The sequence below is a fragment of the Sceloporus occidentalis genome, unplaced genomic scaffold, assembly GCF_023333645.1.
Source record: "Sceloporus occidentalis isolate IW3139 unplaced genomic scaffold, rSceOcc1.0.p SCAF_13, whole genome shotgun sequence".
Taxonomy (NCBI): Eukaryota; Metazoa; Chordata; class Lepidosauria; order Squamata; family Phrynosomatidae; genus Sceloporus; species Sceloporus occidentalis.
The window spans coordinates 16,211,750-16,227,477 of NW_028316993.1; the positions used below are offsets into that span (position 1 = coordinate 16,211,750).

The following is a 15,728-nucleotide window of genomic DNA, read 5'->3' on the forward strand; positions in this document are numbered from 1 at the left end:
TTGAATCTTGGGCCATTTTTGCAGCCCTTTTGTTGTTGTTGTTAACTGCCACCAAGTTGATTTTGACTTGGGTGATCATATGAATGAGAATCACTCTGTCTTGCAGACTCAGGGCTGTGGCTTTCTTGATTGAGTCTATCCCTCTAGAATCTGGTCTTCCTCTTTTCCTGCAGCCTTCTACCTTACTCAGCATTATTGTCTTTTCTATTGAGCCAAGTGTTCTCATCACTGAAGTAACTTTGCCAGTTCTGACTAATGTATTTATTTGTCAATGATTTAGAGAATTTGTTCATCCTAGCAAAGATTTTGGATCAACATACAATAGATGTGAAGCAAATAAATACAAAAGAGCTTCTGTAAAAAACATATATAATAAAATAATACAAACTGACTGGAATTTATCTCTGAGTAAATGCTTGTCTGAAGGGTAGGGTCTTCAAAAATACTGAAAAAACACAAGAGGTGTGCGCACACCTCTACGTTAGAAGGAAAGGAAAGGAAATGATGTAATAAGACCCTACTCGTGGTGGGTGTCAAACAGCTCTCAGACCCATGGGGAAGGAACCATTCAGAGGAAAAATTATGTATTTTTAGCACATGTTCAGTCATTTTCATGGTGGGTGCAATGCCACAGTGGATCTTTTTACCCAGTGAGATCATGGCTTCAACAGAATCCCCAGTTTTCTCCATTGGAAAAATCCCCAAGGGTGATGAGAAAACTGTTCCCCTCAAGGAGTGGACCTTTTAAAAAGTCCTCCACCTCAAAAAGAGGAGATGGCCACTATGAGCCCAAGTCTAGATTCATGGAAATCCAAGTCTTTCAAGGTAAAGACCAAAAGAAGAGTATGCCTTGCATTTTACATGAAACCAATGACAAAATGAGACAGCACTGTGGTTACCAAAAAGGTCATAAAATCCTGAGCTCAATGCAACACAGATCCTGGTTTCAACCACACTCAAGACTGCCTCAAAAACCTCTCAGGGAGATTATTTGGGAATATAGGATATACAAGTATACTGCCCCCCTAATTTGTCTCTGCAGCCCCACACTAGTTGAAATATAGTAATACAGCTGGTCAAAACCTATTGTTGCTGGTCCTTCAACTGGTAGGTTTCAGCTGCAGGGAGAACAAAACTTCTATGGGCCAAGTGCTGTTAGATGCTACACAAATACGTACTTTAATATTAAATAGAGATTCTTACCGTTGATGAGGTACAAGGATGTTGTTGATTCCTCCCAGTTTTACATTTATTTTTAGGCACAAGTTTGAGAGGGTTTGTGGAGATGTTTTTATGACGTTCTTGACTTGAACACATTGTGTGGCCATTCCCAAAAGTGTGTCCCCCACACGCTTCACCTCCGCTGAGAAAAAAGCATTGATGTAGGACTTCAATTAAGAGATAATTCTAAAATCTTTCATTGCAGTGTCAGTTTATTTGAATTATGCCCCAGGTCTCAAGTGGCAAACCTAAATGACCCATGAAAAAGCAACCCAGCTCTGCTTGATATTTTGAAGAATGAGATCCCTTCAGAAAGGCAAAGAAAGCTGGAGCATCTTGAAGTCAGGCTGACAAGGGAGGAAGAGCTTCTAAGCAGGCTCTTCTGCTTCAGCTCTTCACCTTGTTAGGACATATCTTCCCTAGCAGTTGAGAAAGGGGATAACAGAAGCAGGGAAACTTAACTGCAACAAGATTAACAACAAAAGGCAAATCCCAGTCAGCAATTCCTCGTTCCTTGCATATTCCAGCCTCTCTTTATTTATAAGGATGGGTTTAAAAAAAACAACAGCAGTGCAAGTAATACATTCAACAGGATGCCTGGCTCACAAGCAGTATTATGGCAACATTTGCATTTTTGCATTTAAAAGAAAGAATATCTTGGCAGAGCCTACAATCTATATTAAGGAAGAAGGGAGGGGAGGGAGTAGTGGTGGTATTAAAAAATGAAAATTATACTCCAATCTTCCTTTTCCTCCCCCAGTCTGCCCATTTCTCAACTCACAACACATGGACGTTTGTTAACAGCCACAGTCTTGTTTGTGCTAATTTAACTGTAACTCATTTAACTGCCACTAGCTTTGGTTACATCATCATCTGAAAAAGCCAGGACAGAAGAAAATAACCTAAAATGTAATGAACCTAAATACAGCTTCCTGGTTATTTACCGTACACTGGCGTCTTCCCTGGTAAGATGACTATGATGAGCTGGAGTCCAGAATATGTGTTTTTAAGGTGTCGAAACATGGGCTCCACACTGTCAGCACCTTGTGCATATTTACAGAAGCATGGCTGGCCCTGAATCGGCATGCCTGCATCCTTGGAGATTTTGCGCAACTGGTCTGTAAAACCCCTGGCAACAAAACGAGAACTTTATGAACACTAGCATTCACAACTGGAACATAGCAGTTTACATACCCCTATAATATATGCAGACATCATTCACCCATCCTCATAAACTGTAAGCTAATGAACCGCACATTCAATTACTCAGGCTACTTTTTTCTGTAGTGAGAACATTCATCATTGTTCATGGTTACAGGGGCACTGCCAACAAGTACAGTGGGCCTTCCTTATCCACGGATTCCAGCATCCTCAGATGGTAAGCCCCCCAGTTGTCCCCAATGGTGGCTCACACACGTGGCTGTGCCGCCATTAGGGATAGCCCCAGCAGTCCTTCTGGGACCGTGGAGGCCAGCAGGGCACACCCTGTTCTCATGGTGCCCTCTGTCTGGTAGCTGGTTGGGGATGGAGGGGTAGCAGCATCAGGACTGGCACAGCCAGCACCGGACTCCGGGCTCAGACTCACCTGGGAGGGCAACAACATGTCTTCATCCTCCTTCTCCACCTCATTGGTTCCAGAGATGCCCATGGGAGGGCGACTGGAGCCCCAGGATCTGGGCACCCACAGGAGCCTCCTCAAGACGAGCCAAGTGCCTTCCCCATGGAGGCCGGGCTCCTCACAGGTCAGAACCATGGACAGAGGGAACAACCCAGCAGGATCCCCAGGGGAGAGGAAGGAGAATGGGGCTGTCTCGGTGTCAGTGTCTACCTAGAAGATGACCAGGAGGTGGGGGACTTCAGGTAAGCCCATTGTTTGGGGATAACAAGGTCTTACCTGAAGTCCCATTTTCCCTAATGGTGGTGTGGTCATGTGCACAAACCACCATTGGGAACAAGGTGACTTGAGCATCCACAGATTTTGGTATCTGTGGGGGTAGGGTCCAAAATGGATCCCCCATGGATACTGAGGTCCCACTGTATAGCAACACAGACAAGGATTTATTTTAAGCAGTGTTTGAAGGCATCTGATACTGTAATTTCAAATCCACATTAATCAACAAGTTGATCACAAGTTGGCATCAGCCATGCTTAACAGTAGTACTAATGAAGGCCTTCAACCATGCTTAAGGTTACCAGATGTGACAAAATGAGAAAAGTGGTTGGGCTGACAGATGAAGTAGCCACACAATCTATTTCTGCTGCATCAGCCACAGGTATGAATATTATATATGTACAGGATCCTATAGCAATGTTTGAGATCCTAGGGTACATTGATATGTCTGTGAAATTTTCTGGTAACTCTTGACAAACAACTCCTGATGCACCAGCTTGAGCGGTAACAATATCCTCAAAATCACCCAGGGATAAATGGAAATGCATGAAACAAACTAACAGTAGTTAAAAGGGGTTGGGCAAAGAAACCCTACCAGTGAACAATTTCAGCTAAAAAAGTAGGTCAGTTTCACCAGTTTGAAGGGAAAAGTACTGAACTCACACCCTTTCCCCCACCCAATTCTTAATTAGCAATCTATAATTCTGTAAGTGGTTGGGTGAAACTGGAAACTTCTCACTGCCTGAACACATGGCTTACTTTAATATCTCTTCACGACACTGCCTCTGTGTTGCAAAGCAAGCAATGGCCCACATCTTGATTTCTACACCAGTATGAAACTGTTTTCCACGCATATCCCACACACCATGGCTTGGTGTTGCCACTGTTCGATTCTAAGGAAATAAACACAAAAAACACACACTTAGATATCAGTATTCTAGAAATGTAAATGATATGCAACTTTATGTCATACTTACTTATTTACCATCTTTCCCTAGTCTGGGAGACAAGACAGCTCACAAACTAAAACATTACAGTATAATACATTAATTTACAAATATTACATTACACACTAATTTACTAACTGCCCTAGGAACAATAGGAACAGTGAAATTGCTAGCTAGTGTGAAATGTGAACATAAATGTAAAAAAAAATACCTGACAATAACTCTGCCAATGTCATCATGTAAAGTCCTTACACATTTACATTTTGAACAAATAGATATGATGATGAAATGGGGAAGATTTTACGGTATCCCAGTAAAGGATTGACTGTATGTGTGTGGAAAACCAGCGTTGGAGGATATGGTTCATTATATACTTGAGTGCCAAATATATGCTGGTATTAGAGAAAGTTATTTAGAGTCTATCCTAAAGAAAATGAAATACTAGGATGTGAAAGAGAAACTCAGTTTCTTGTTACAATCAACAAATCAATATGTGATCCAAAGGACTGCATCTTAACTGGTATAGAAATCTGAGGATATGAGTGTATAAAATGCTTTTTGTTATGACTCCAATGGTTAATTAGTACTCTTCCTTTGTTATTACAATGTAATCTGTTTTATAACATAAGGTATGTATGTTAAGCTTAGGGATGTATTTTAGTTAGTTAGTTAACTTTATGATTTCGAAAGCCTGGGTTTTTGTTGTCTTTATTGTTGTTTTTTGCAATGGTCTTTAGAATAAGCAATAAATGATCTTCACATTAATTTAAAATACTCCCTTAATGTTTTTTATTAATGTAATGTATTTAACACTAGAAGACCAGCACCTCCATTTAGATCCAGCTAGTTACCAAAAGACTGTCTGAATAAAAGGTATTTGCCAACTGATGTAAGGACAAAAAGGAGGGGAATCCCTCTGTGAAGTAAATTCCACAGCCTAGGAGAGCCACCAAGAAGGCCTTCCCCAATATTCTTGCCCCTTTGGAGGTGGCAGGACTACGATATATACAGTGGGCCCTTGCTTTACGTGGGGGATCCATTTCAGACCCCCCCCGCGTAAAGCAAAATGCGTGTATGCTCAAGCCCCTTCATATTTAATGGGGCTCGCGCTCGCCACGTGCGCCATTCACAACCCCATTGGATATAATGGGACTAGTGCTTGTTGCGTGTCCATGCGTGTGTGCTGTGCATTCTGCCGTTTTGTAGGCTACTTCAGCGTAAGCTGAAAGCTGCCTATTACAAGCCCGCATATGGCGTGGGCTCACTGTACTTCCTTGTATATATTAAAATTCGGGTAAGCTAATATGAGCAGATACAGTCCTTTGGATAACCTGGACCCAAGATATACAAAGATGCACATATCATAACCTAATTCATTCTGGCTTCAGGCCTGGCTCTGGGACATAAACAGCTTTGGTTACCTTGGTTTGCTCTCAACCAGTCTATTACTGACCCAAATGCTAGTTTAGAACTAAAACTACTTTTTTTTCAGATTTAGGTGGAAAGGAAAAATAGGAGCAGGGTATCAGCAATGTACTTGCGGCACTTCACCTTCAGCCAATGTCTTGTAAGAGTTTTATGTAAAAACTAAATATTATGGGGATTAAAACAAAGCCCTGGGGAACACCACTGGTGAATGGCTAAGAATGTTAAAATGGAATTCTTCTGAACCTGTCTCTCCAGGAAAGAGCAGAGCCACTGCCAAACAGTCCCTCCTAGTCCCATACCAGACAGGCTACCCAGAAAGATACCATGATTGAAGGTACTGAGTGCAGGGGGAAATCCTTCCTGTCCACTTTCGAGCATAGTATTACACCAAGGTGACAAAGCTTCCTCTGTCCCATAACCAGGCATGAAGCTGGACTGAAACGAATCCAGATAATCCAATTCTTTCACGAACCCCTGGAGTTGGGCAGACACCACACAATCCAGGATTTAGCCCAGAAATGAAACACTGGTGAAGGGAATACTGGGGTCATTCTACAGATACATGGACTCAAAACAACTGTGTGAAAACAGAACTACAGGCCAAAGTAACAGTCCAATCTAGTATTACAATAGGACCTGTAGGATGTAATAGGACACAAATAAATATTTCTTACCCGTCCTCCATATTGCAGCATGGGAGCTGGGAGCACACGCCCTGTCACATGAGCCATCTCATCACGGACTTTAAACTGAAATTCCTGAACAAATGGGTCGGCATCGTAATTTGCACTTCTCACCTGGAGTGAAAAGAGGATCCATATTGATTCGGTTGCCTCGACTGTCACTGACAGAGAGGCGGGATATCAAGTTTTATTTTTATTATTTTATTATTCTTTCTGATTCAAAACTGAACTAACCAGCCTGCTGATTTCTTCCTGTCTGTCTGGAGCCGATCTTGCTGTTGCTTTTATCATCGTTGATGTTTGATTGTCTGTTAGTTTCTTGATACATCGCTGGCCTGCCACAATGTTACAAACCTATAGAAATATGACACGTTAAGTCACATGAATAACATCATACAAATCAACATGGAATTATGCGATGAATCTGAAGCTTTTCGCATGGTGCAATAATTTTCAAACTGTCTTTCAGCAATTCCAGGGCTACTCAATAAAAGGAGCCGCAATGGAGCATGTACCTCTTTATTTCACTTTGGAAGTTGCAATAGCCAACTTCCTTGTACAATATTCAATATCAAACATATAAAACAGAAATGGCAAAATAGCAACTACAAACAGCCTCTAATAAAACCAAGACAAAGCTAGCAGCAAGGAATAAAAACACTAGTGTATATAATACTAAAGTAAAGTCAGCAACAAATAAGAAAGCTATGATATAAAAAGTTTGTAAAATACCTAACAGATTAAAAAGAATTTTAGCTGTCCATAAAGACTATAATTTTAGTGAACCTCTCTGGGGAAAGAAAAGATGCTACCACTATAAAGGGTTTATACATGTTTCTGCAAATGTTAGCTTAATTATCAATACTGATCTTCCTCTGCTAATCAGAACTGCAGATGAATGTAGATCACTTGATTGGAAAAGGCCAGAGCTCAACAAATGCACAAACCACCTTCAGTTCTTCATCTTACACTGGATCAGCCTTTTGTGTGAAATGAAAGGATGCTCTACAAATACACCCAAATACCATGAAGGCCCTATGAGCAAAAAATTTTGAGAGTGACCATCCTGGACCAATGGTCACAATTATTGTTTAATGATGTTTTCAGGTGATATGTGCAAAAATAGTTTGGACTTTCAGACAAATGTTGGTAGATTTAAAAAAAAATTGTAAGCACAGATTCTTGTGGCTCCTCAAACACTAATAGTGGCATTATGGCATAAGTTTTGATGGCCTAAAACACATTTCATCACACACATAAAATGTGTTATCTTCAGACGCCCTCCTCTCTTTATATAAAATGCTTTTACACAAAAGAAAGATGTCAAAAGTTTAGCAAAATTACTTCAAGAGGCAGGTAGGTGTGTTTCTGCTCCTGTCCCACTTGTAGGCAAGGAAGATGAGGGTATTTCAGCTGGAGGTTGTACTTTTCTCTGAAGTACTGTGCTACCGTTCTCTCCACAGTCTGGCCATTTTCTAACTGCAATGGGAAACTGAAAAAAGAGAAAGTGCATTTTCATGAAAGCAAAACAGAGAGACCTAACTTCTCCCTTGTTTCATTTCCCCCAGAAAGCAGTACTATGATCAACTGTTACATGCTTACAGTTGCAAACACTTGCTTACGTTTGATGACTGGCAGGTCTCCGTGTAACATTGCAGACGCGGTACTTCCGTCTCATTGTTCCACAATGAGTCACTTCAACCTTCAGACCTATTTGAAAACAATGGGTGAGAAAGAATACCAATGTCAAAGAATGCCTGCACCCAAAAGGTTTGTGTGGTAAATGCAACAGCTATTTCATAACATTATGAAAATGTATTTAAATGTATCTGAATGACTAGTACTGTACAATAAGAGTCTCCGGGTATTAAGGCAGGTTTCTTAATACAGTGCGCCCGCGCCATAAGCGGGCGCGCCATACGCAGACTTGAGCGTACGCACTCAAGCCGCGGCGCGCGCGCGGGGCGGAAGGGGCGGCACGTCCCATTCAATTGAATGGGCGAGCGCGCCCGTTGCGCCCCGCGCACGCCCACGCCGCCGCGCACGAGCCCCATTGTTTCCAATGGGGCTCAAGCATAGGCGGAATTCGCCTTACGCGGAGGGATCCAGAACGGATCCCCGCGTAAGGCGAGGACGCACTGTACCATGGCACAATTGTAGGAAGTGTAACACACACACTGAATGCTTATAATTTCATATGTGAAAGAACAAGCCTAGGAAAAAAAAGTCACAAATGGGTACAACAAGCCACACTAAAATTTCAGAGGACCTCTCTCCACATTCTATTCTGCATGTGTGCACACAGATATGTGTGGCCCTTGACATGTTTTCTACTGTGTAATTAGATTTTAAAAGTTGCTGATGTTCAGTGAACTATATGATTTCCTTTATGAGGATCTGATGAAAGCCACAGACACCCTTCCCAGGGGAAGGAAAAAAATCATGTTAACACAGGAAGGAAATCAAAGGAGGGAAAAAACATTTTTGTAGTCCATTTACTGAACTCCTGAAGCCCAGTCATGGACTCCTTACTTCCATGGAACACAATTAAGAATCTGTGTGAGATGGATCTGTTCACAAGGTGATCCAAGATGATGATGACAATAATAATAATAATAATAATAATAATAATAATAGTGTATTTCTTTCCCACCTCTCCTCAAGGCTCAAGGTAGGGCACAACATATTAAAATAGAAACGATTAAAAAGAAAACACATAATACACTTCCTTATCTCTCAAATAGCATTGTCTGCTCTCCACCCTCCATACTGTTTAAAATACAGATGGAACTTGAAATACAGGTGGATACAGATGCACACATGTGTATCACGTTACACAAAACAACACAGGTTAATAAAAATTGGCTTAGCTGACTTTCTAAGTAACATCAAACATCATCAATACAGCAAGTGCAGAGAAAGCTACTGAAAGCATTCTGAGTTGCCTATACAGTTCATTTGCTATTTTTGTACTTACCCTTTATCTCTTTGGTGAATTTTACCCGGTGAGAATCAGTCAGAGGTCGTGGTTGTTCATCGATGTTGTGAATATCAAGAACTTCACACATGAACTGAATTACAGGTTGTGCTTTGTAGAAGGCAGTGGCAGAAACTTAAGAGAAATTTTCAAAAGAAACAGGTGAGGAAATGGACGTTCTCCAAAACATTTTTGTGGTGAGTAAAGCAGGCTATTGTATACAAATGGTTCTCTAAATGAATTATCGAAAGAGAACCTGAAATTATGAGGTTTGGTAAACTTTTCCACACCACATGACTGTTGTAAGTTTGACTTCATATTTATATGAAAACACACAAAAAATTAAACAGTTTTGATCATCTCAATTTTCCATTAAACCTTTTTGAAAAGTGTACAGTAGAGATTGAGTCTCCCTTATCCAAAACACTTGGGATCTCTATATCTCTGCATGTTAAGCTGCAGCCTAATAAAGCATCTAACTATTCACAAGTCCAAATTAGCTTTGAAGCCCTCCCATTAGATATCCACAGTTTTTTTTAATAAGCATGTGTTTATACAATAGTTTACAGGAGAAAAGAAAAATAACGTGTGCAAACACTATCTCACTGTGCAGCATAATATGTACTCAAGTAGCATTTTGGGGTATTTGAAGCTTTGCTACATTATAAATGGTTTAACTTAGCAGTGATGAATTTATCCCCACCTTTGCTACAGTGACTGAACACTAGGCAGAGAAGCAACATGTTTCAAGCACTTCCCATACAGCAAAATTACTAGACTGTGAAAGAGTTAATGAGGTATTTCTGAGGTTCCCAGGCCTCAAGTACACCAATCAGAATGTCCCCATACAAATACAACAAAACATTCTTCAGACATGCGTCACCATCAGCTACCCGCCAACTTCACATGACGCATGCTAGATGCCCACAGATGCTGATTAGCTGAATGAACACCAATAGCTTATACTCTGTCCGCTCCAAGCCCCAACCTGCTGCAGTTTGTCACCATCAGAACGATTTACCCAACCAATTGGAAAAGATTTTATAAGTACTTAGCATTGGCTGGGCAGTGATTAAGAGGTTTCAGAGGATTTCTTGCACATGCCATCTTCCAATCAAGATGGGAAAAGTTATTCTTCCACAACAAAGGCTTAACTCCTCAACTACAATGTTCATGTAGGCATTTCAAACTAAAAATGAATCAGCTTCTTGCTGGATGGTCTTTAGCCTTGGGTTACGCAAAGCATAACGGTAAAGTTAAGTCAGAGATTTGGAGATCAGTTTATTCTTTCGAACCACAAACATTTCAAATAACTTGTTCAACCGCCTTCCATTATCCATTATCCAATCAATGCTGAAGTCAGTGGTCTATATCTGTGGACATTGTTATCTTGCTCCTTGTGCCTTCAAGTCATTTCTGACTTAATGGTGACCTTAAAGTTATCATGAGGTTATCTTGGAAAGATTTGTTCCAAGGGAGTTTCTCTTTGCCTTCCTGTGAGGCTGAGAGAGTGTAACTTGCCCAAGGTCACACTCCATGGGCAAATGGGGCTTTGAATCATGATCTCCAGCATCATAATCCAACATTCAAATCATTACACCATGCCGCCTCATGAACTTCAAATTATTTCAATATAACCTGGCTTATAACACCTGCCACTACTTGGACTTTCTGCACTGAAAGCCAGGCTTTCATTAAGAAGTGGCAAGCTGGTCACCATTTCTCCATTCCTTAAAAGTTCTTAGGAGTACATCCTCAGAATGGAAGAGAAACTTATGCCTTCACTTTTAAGATGCAAGTCTTGCTCTCCTTCTTTAAATAGAGACTGGTAAACCATGGGGTAAGAGTAAAAGATGTACACTACTCAAGTGAAATCAATCCACTCCTGGTTTAGGGAAAGCTAATCATAGTTGATTTAAAGGTCACGTTGGAGACAGCAAGCAAGAAATGTAATGTGGACCAGGGCTTGAAAGTGAACTACATTTGCACTGCTATATTTCTTTCCCTCCACCCACTGTATTAAGCTGCAAGTCCTATAGGCACAGAGATTCATTTAGGCATATCCATTTCCCATCTCAAGGCAAAATAGTGTAGGCCATAAAATGAAGACAACAGATTTAACCTGCATTCAAAAGTGAAACTTCTAAAACAAACCATTTTAACTTCCAAACAATGAATGCACAGGATGGCATACACAACCATCATTTATGCAAATAAAATTATGACATATATCACAAAGAGAGGACTATTGTCTTACCATCAATATTTAGCATCATTTTCCACATTGCAGGCCGAACAGACTGATGGAATCCAAACCATACTTCCCTGCCACCTCCCAAGGGATGATCATAGCCTTCTGGAGCAGAGAAGAAGGACCGGCCTACAGGTGTATACCTATATTAAAAAAGGTCAAATTATACTACCACTGTTCATAAAGAGTTTTCTTCAAGCAATATCTTATAAACAGACAATACCAGGAGTGGCTTACTGTGCAGGGTCAGGCTAAAGACGTTTGGTTACTTGAAGTGAAGGCTTCCATGCACAAAAGCCAAATAGACTGGAAGCTGATTTTTACCTTGGTAAGGATGGGAGCAGAATGGCATCCTCTTCTCCAACTTAGGGCAACAGAAGAGGCAGAAGACAAGCTCTGTAACCTACATGGCTTGTCATTCAAAAACTTAAAATAGGATCGGACAAAACAGTAAAACAATTCCCTTTAAGTGGTGTCCTAACATGTGCCACTCCTCATTTAGGTGAAAGAAATTTACTTACTACTTTGTCAGATCCTACTTTGTCTAGGAAACAATACAGTTTTCCAGTGTTCTTAGAAGCACAGGATATGGGGACTTTGTCAAAAGAGAGCATTTCAGGTTCAGTGGTTTTGAAAGCTACTTTAATAGCATTTATTTCCATCTGTGTAGAACTTTCAGTCCTTGAAGTGCTTCACGTACATTCTTTCACTTATGCTTACTTACAGCCCTGTAAAATAGGTTTATTTTCCCAGTGCTGAGTTTGGGGTTGTTCCCAGACTGAGAGAAAATTACTGTGTTAATAACTTTGCAACAGAAGTAAAATGTAAACTCTGAGCACCTGGTTTCATTCTTCAGTCTCTTAGCCTCAGTATATCACCTCAGTCTTAGGTTTCACTTCTCTTTTGGAAATCCACAAGTCTGAAGTGATTATTTTAACAGATTATTTTTTTATTTCATCTTGTTAGAGAGGAAAATCATACTTCACGGACATGCAAAAGAGAATGAATCCAATTACACCAAGGTGCAGAGGACAGTAGCTTCATATTTCTGGAATTTCCAAGGTGAAATACAAATCCTCCATCTTGATTGTTTGGGGAAATTCTGCCACAAAACCAGCGGTGTTTTGATAGTATCAGTACACACTAAATTGCTTTAAAACATATAAACTCTGAAACAGAATCTGAGTAAGTAAGACATGCAAAGCACTTGTTACAGTGCATTTGATATTTGTGCTCATTGTCTGACTGGCCGCCACTTGGTAAACTCAACACAAGCATCTCATTGTCCTTGATCACTCCTAAATGACCTCAACTGTAGAAAGTTTCTTATTAGCCAATGATCTTCCAGAAGAACCCCCGTCTATGCCAAATGGATAAAGCTCAGCCACCTCCAACCGTAGCATTAATGTGAAATGTGTGCCAACTTTTCTCCCTTCCCCAAAACACTTGTATAGCCTTGAAAAGAGGTCTGCTTGAAAGAAATTAAGAAAACTGTCCAGAAGACCTACTTCATTGAGGGCAAGTGTCGTAGCACCACATCAACAGCATGAACAGGGTTAGTGCTGATTGGCTTGTCTAATTCCAGAGGTTCAGGCAAGGTTCGTCCTGTCAGAACCTCATGCAGTAAGTGCCAGCTCACCCGGGAAACAAATTTTATTGACACCTTGAAAGGACGATCTTTGCCACCTTCTCCTGGCAATGTGACATCCAAATCAACCTATTGGAAGAAAAAAATGTCTTAAGAAAGATTGTAAGCACATAAAGTGTTGAGAAAGCAGAAGGACAGGGGCATAAAGGCTGAAAGCATGAAGGAAAGCCACTTCCATTACATTATTATTTCATCAAGTATTTGTATACTGGTCAACGACCAAATAAATTTTACTACTACTACATTGTTGTAGCGTCCTGCAGGAGACATAGTGTTTGGTGACTAGTTGAGTCACAGCTGACCAGGAGGGTTATAAGATGCGTATAAAAATTTAATAAAGGTTCTGTGCGAACTTAAGCCTGTAAGGGAACATATATAAAGCTATAAAGAAACAATCAGAAAGGCAAGCTAAAGAAACTACTAAGGTGTGTAACTAATAAAATATTTATACACCATATCCACTGTGAACACCATCCACTAAAAGAGATATTGTATTCAGCCTGAGTTGTAAATAAATTTATTATTTTGTTTCAACAAGCAGCTGTCTGAAGTGATTTCAGAAACACATTAAAATGCTACCAACATTGAGAAAAATCTTTTAGGTTTGGGACACATTAGATAGCGGATGTGTGGCTGTCAAAAAATAGTTGGTGCCAAGCCGGGGGGGGGGACTTGGAACCCAGAGGGCTGGCATCTAAAGGGAGTTATAATGCAGGGGACACTTAAGAGGGTCCCGGGTTTGAGTCTGGCAGTGCAGATTTGGGGGGATAGTAGCCATCACTGTCACATGCTCTTATACACCATTAGCCATGCTCCCCTCAACAGCTTCTCTGACAGTAAAGTTTGAGGCTGCTATGTCCTCCAGGTCAAGACCTGTTCTTCCCCACCCTCCTTGTTTTGGCTCAAGTTGCTTCATTGAATTTGGCTAACTTTGCAATGACCACCAACATGTTACCTCCCCATAGCATCTTAACTAAGGGCAGAAACAACAAAATGCAGGCATTTTACTAACATCTCTAATTTTTCTCCTGTTTGGTATGTAACATCTTGCCTGATGAAGAAGGCAGTGGAACTTCGAAAGCTTGCAACTAGTATATTGTGCATTTCAGTTGGGCAATAAAGTTCGGTGGATTTTTGTTTGAATTTACTAAATGGCCAACACAGCTACCTCTGCATCTTTTCACCAATAAAAAGGTAACACTTTGGGAAAGCAATTCCTTTAACTTGCGAGCAATTAGAACTTACGGCAAGACAAAACTAACTTACCCCAGTTGTTGCCACAGGGAGTGGATTGGCTGTATAAAGGCTTCTTTTGCCATCATAAACTGGCCTGCGGTCCCCAAATATTGTCACTTTAAAATGCTGCACCATTGAATCAACCACCTCTCTAGGAAAAGAAACAAGTACATTTGCATTTGAACAGCACGGCAGCAATGGGGTTAAAACCACAAGCCAAAAAATTGTACTGTATTTCACACCATTTAATTCTGCCTTTAACAACTTAGAATCCTCTAGAAATGTCGGATTACATCTGCCATCATCCCAGCCAATATAGCCATCAGCCGGGAAAGATGGGATTTTTATCAACCCTAAATCTCACATCTTTGAAGAGAGTTGGTATTTGAAATATCTTCTACGTGTTTATAGAGTTGTTGTGGCACAATAAGCACAAGCATTCATCCATAAACTTTCACACTATCAATACAAAATAAAGTCTGGGGTCATTGCATTTGAGAATGATTACTACTCTTTCCTCAGTGCCAAACACACTTTTAATATTTCTTTTAAAAGGCCCAAAATGATGAATGACAAACCGTGTATTCTAATGAAGAGACAACAAGCCCAGCTCTTTCCAACGTATTATTCTCTTATACAAAGTTTGTAAACTATTCAGGTTTTTCTTTTTAATTAATCCAGTTAATATTTCTTGCTACAGTATTGCAACCCCATCTGCATGGCGAGAGCAACATTAGGACACAAAATATCTTCAGTGGCCTTGCAACAGCATCTTGTGTTACTAAGAGTCGCTGTTTTCTCACGCCACCGAAAACAAAAAGCTTATATACATAAAATGGTTCTTCCCAAGCTACTTCAACAAAACAGTTGTATGCGAACTCAACCACTATTAGAAAAGTGCCTCATTTTTTAAAAAATCAATTTTTACTTGGGTCTATGTCAGAAAACAATTAGGCCACGTTTCTATATTTTACTCACTACTAACCCCTTCCCATGCAACAAAAAGGCCCCATACAGACAGGCCAAAATAAAGCTGCTTTGGGTCACTTTGGAGGTATGCTGTTTCAATGATGCATGCATACTAACAAGAGTCCGGAAGCTGTGCTCTAGTCCTTAGGACTGGATAGTGGCTTTGGCATGGCTTCCGGATTCTTAGTACACATGCATCACTGAACCAGAATACCTCCAAAGTGACCCAAAGCAGCTTTACTTTGGCCTCTCTGTATGGGGCCAAAGTTATGCTCTAGAATCAGCAGTCCTCAAAGGATTAAGCTCTCAAAAATTAAACATTTTTCCTGTCTGCTACTTTTATTTCATTCTATTTTATCTAGGTTTCAAGCCAGCTATTTTCCATACAACCTATGGTCAATATTTTAAGTAGCATGTAATAAGGCCATGGGCCATAATTAAGAAAGACTTAACTGAAAAATCTAGTTATCCTAAATT

The 15,728-nt window shown here is 40.4% G+C and overlaps 1 protein-coding gene across 1 annotated transcript in view; it reads right to left on the minus strand.

Annotated features, from left to right (window-relative positions):
• Positions 1-15,728, minus strand: part of AGO3 (argonaute RISC catalytic component 3) — a 31,477-nt gene that overhangs the window by 5,799 nt on the left and 9,950 nt on the right. Inside the window, exons 3-13 of the mRNA XM_089479288.1 lie at positions 14,313-14,433; positions 12,907-13,115; positions 11,405-11,541; positions 9,148-9,282; positions 7,793-7,880; positions 7,515-7,662; positions 6,405-6,524; positions 6,162-6,284; positions 3,872-4,005; positions 2,166-2,350; positions 1,204-1,363 (exon numbers count right to left, since the gene is read on the minus strand). Of these exons, the coding sequence (XP_089335414.1) occupies positions 1,204-1,363; positions 2,166-2,350; positions 3,872-4,005; positions 6,162-6,284; positions 6,405-6,524; positions 7,515-7,662; positions 7,793-7,880; positions 9,148-9,282; positions 11,405-11,541; positions 12,907-13,115; positions 14,313-14,433 (1,560 nt within the window). The remainder of the gene's footprint in view (positions 1-1,203; positions 1,364-2,165; positions 2,351-3,871; positions 4,006-6,161; positions 6,285-6,404; positions 6,525-7,514; positions 7,663-7,792; positions 7,881-9,147; positions 9,283-11,404; positions 11,542-12,906; positions 13,116-14,312; positions 14,434-15,728) is intronic.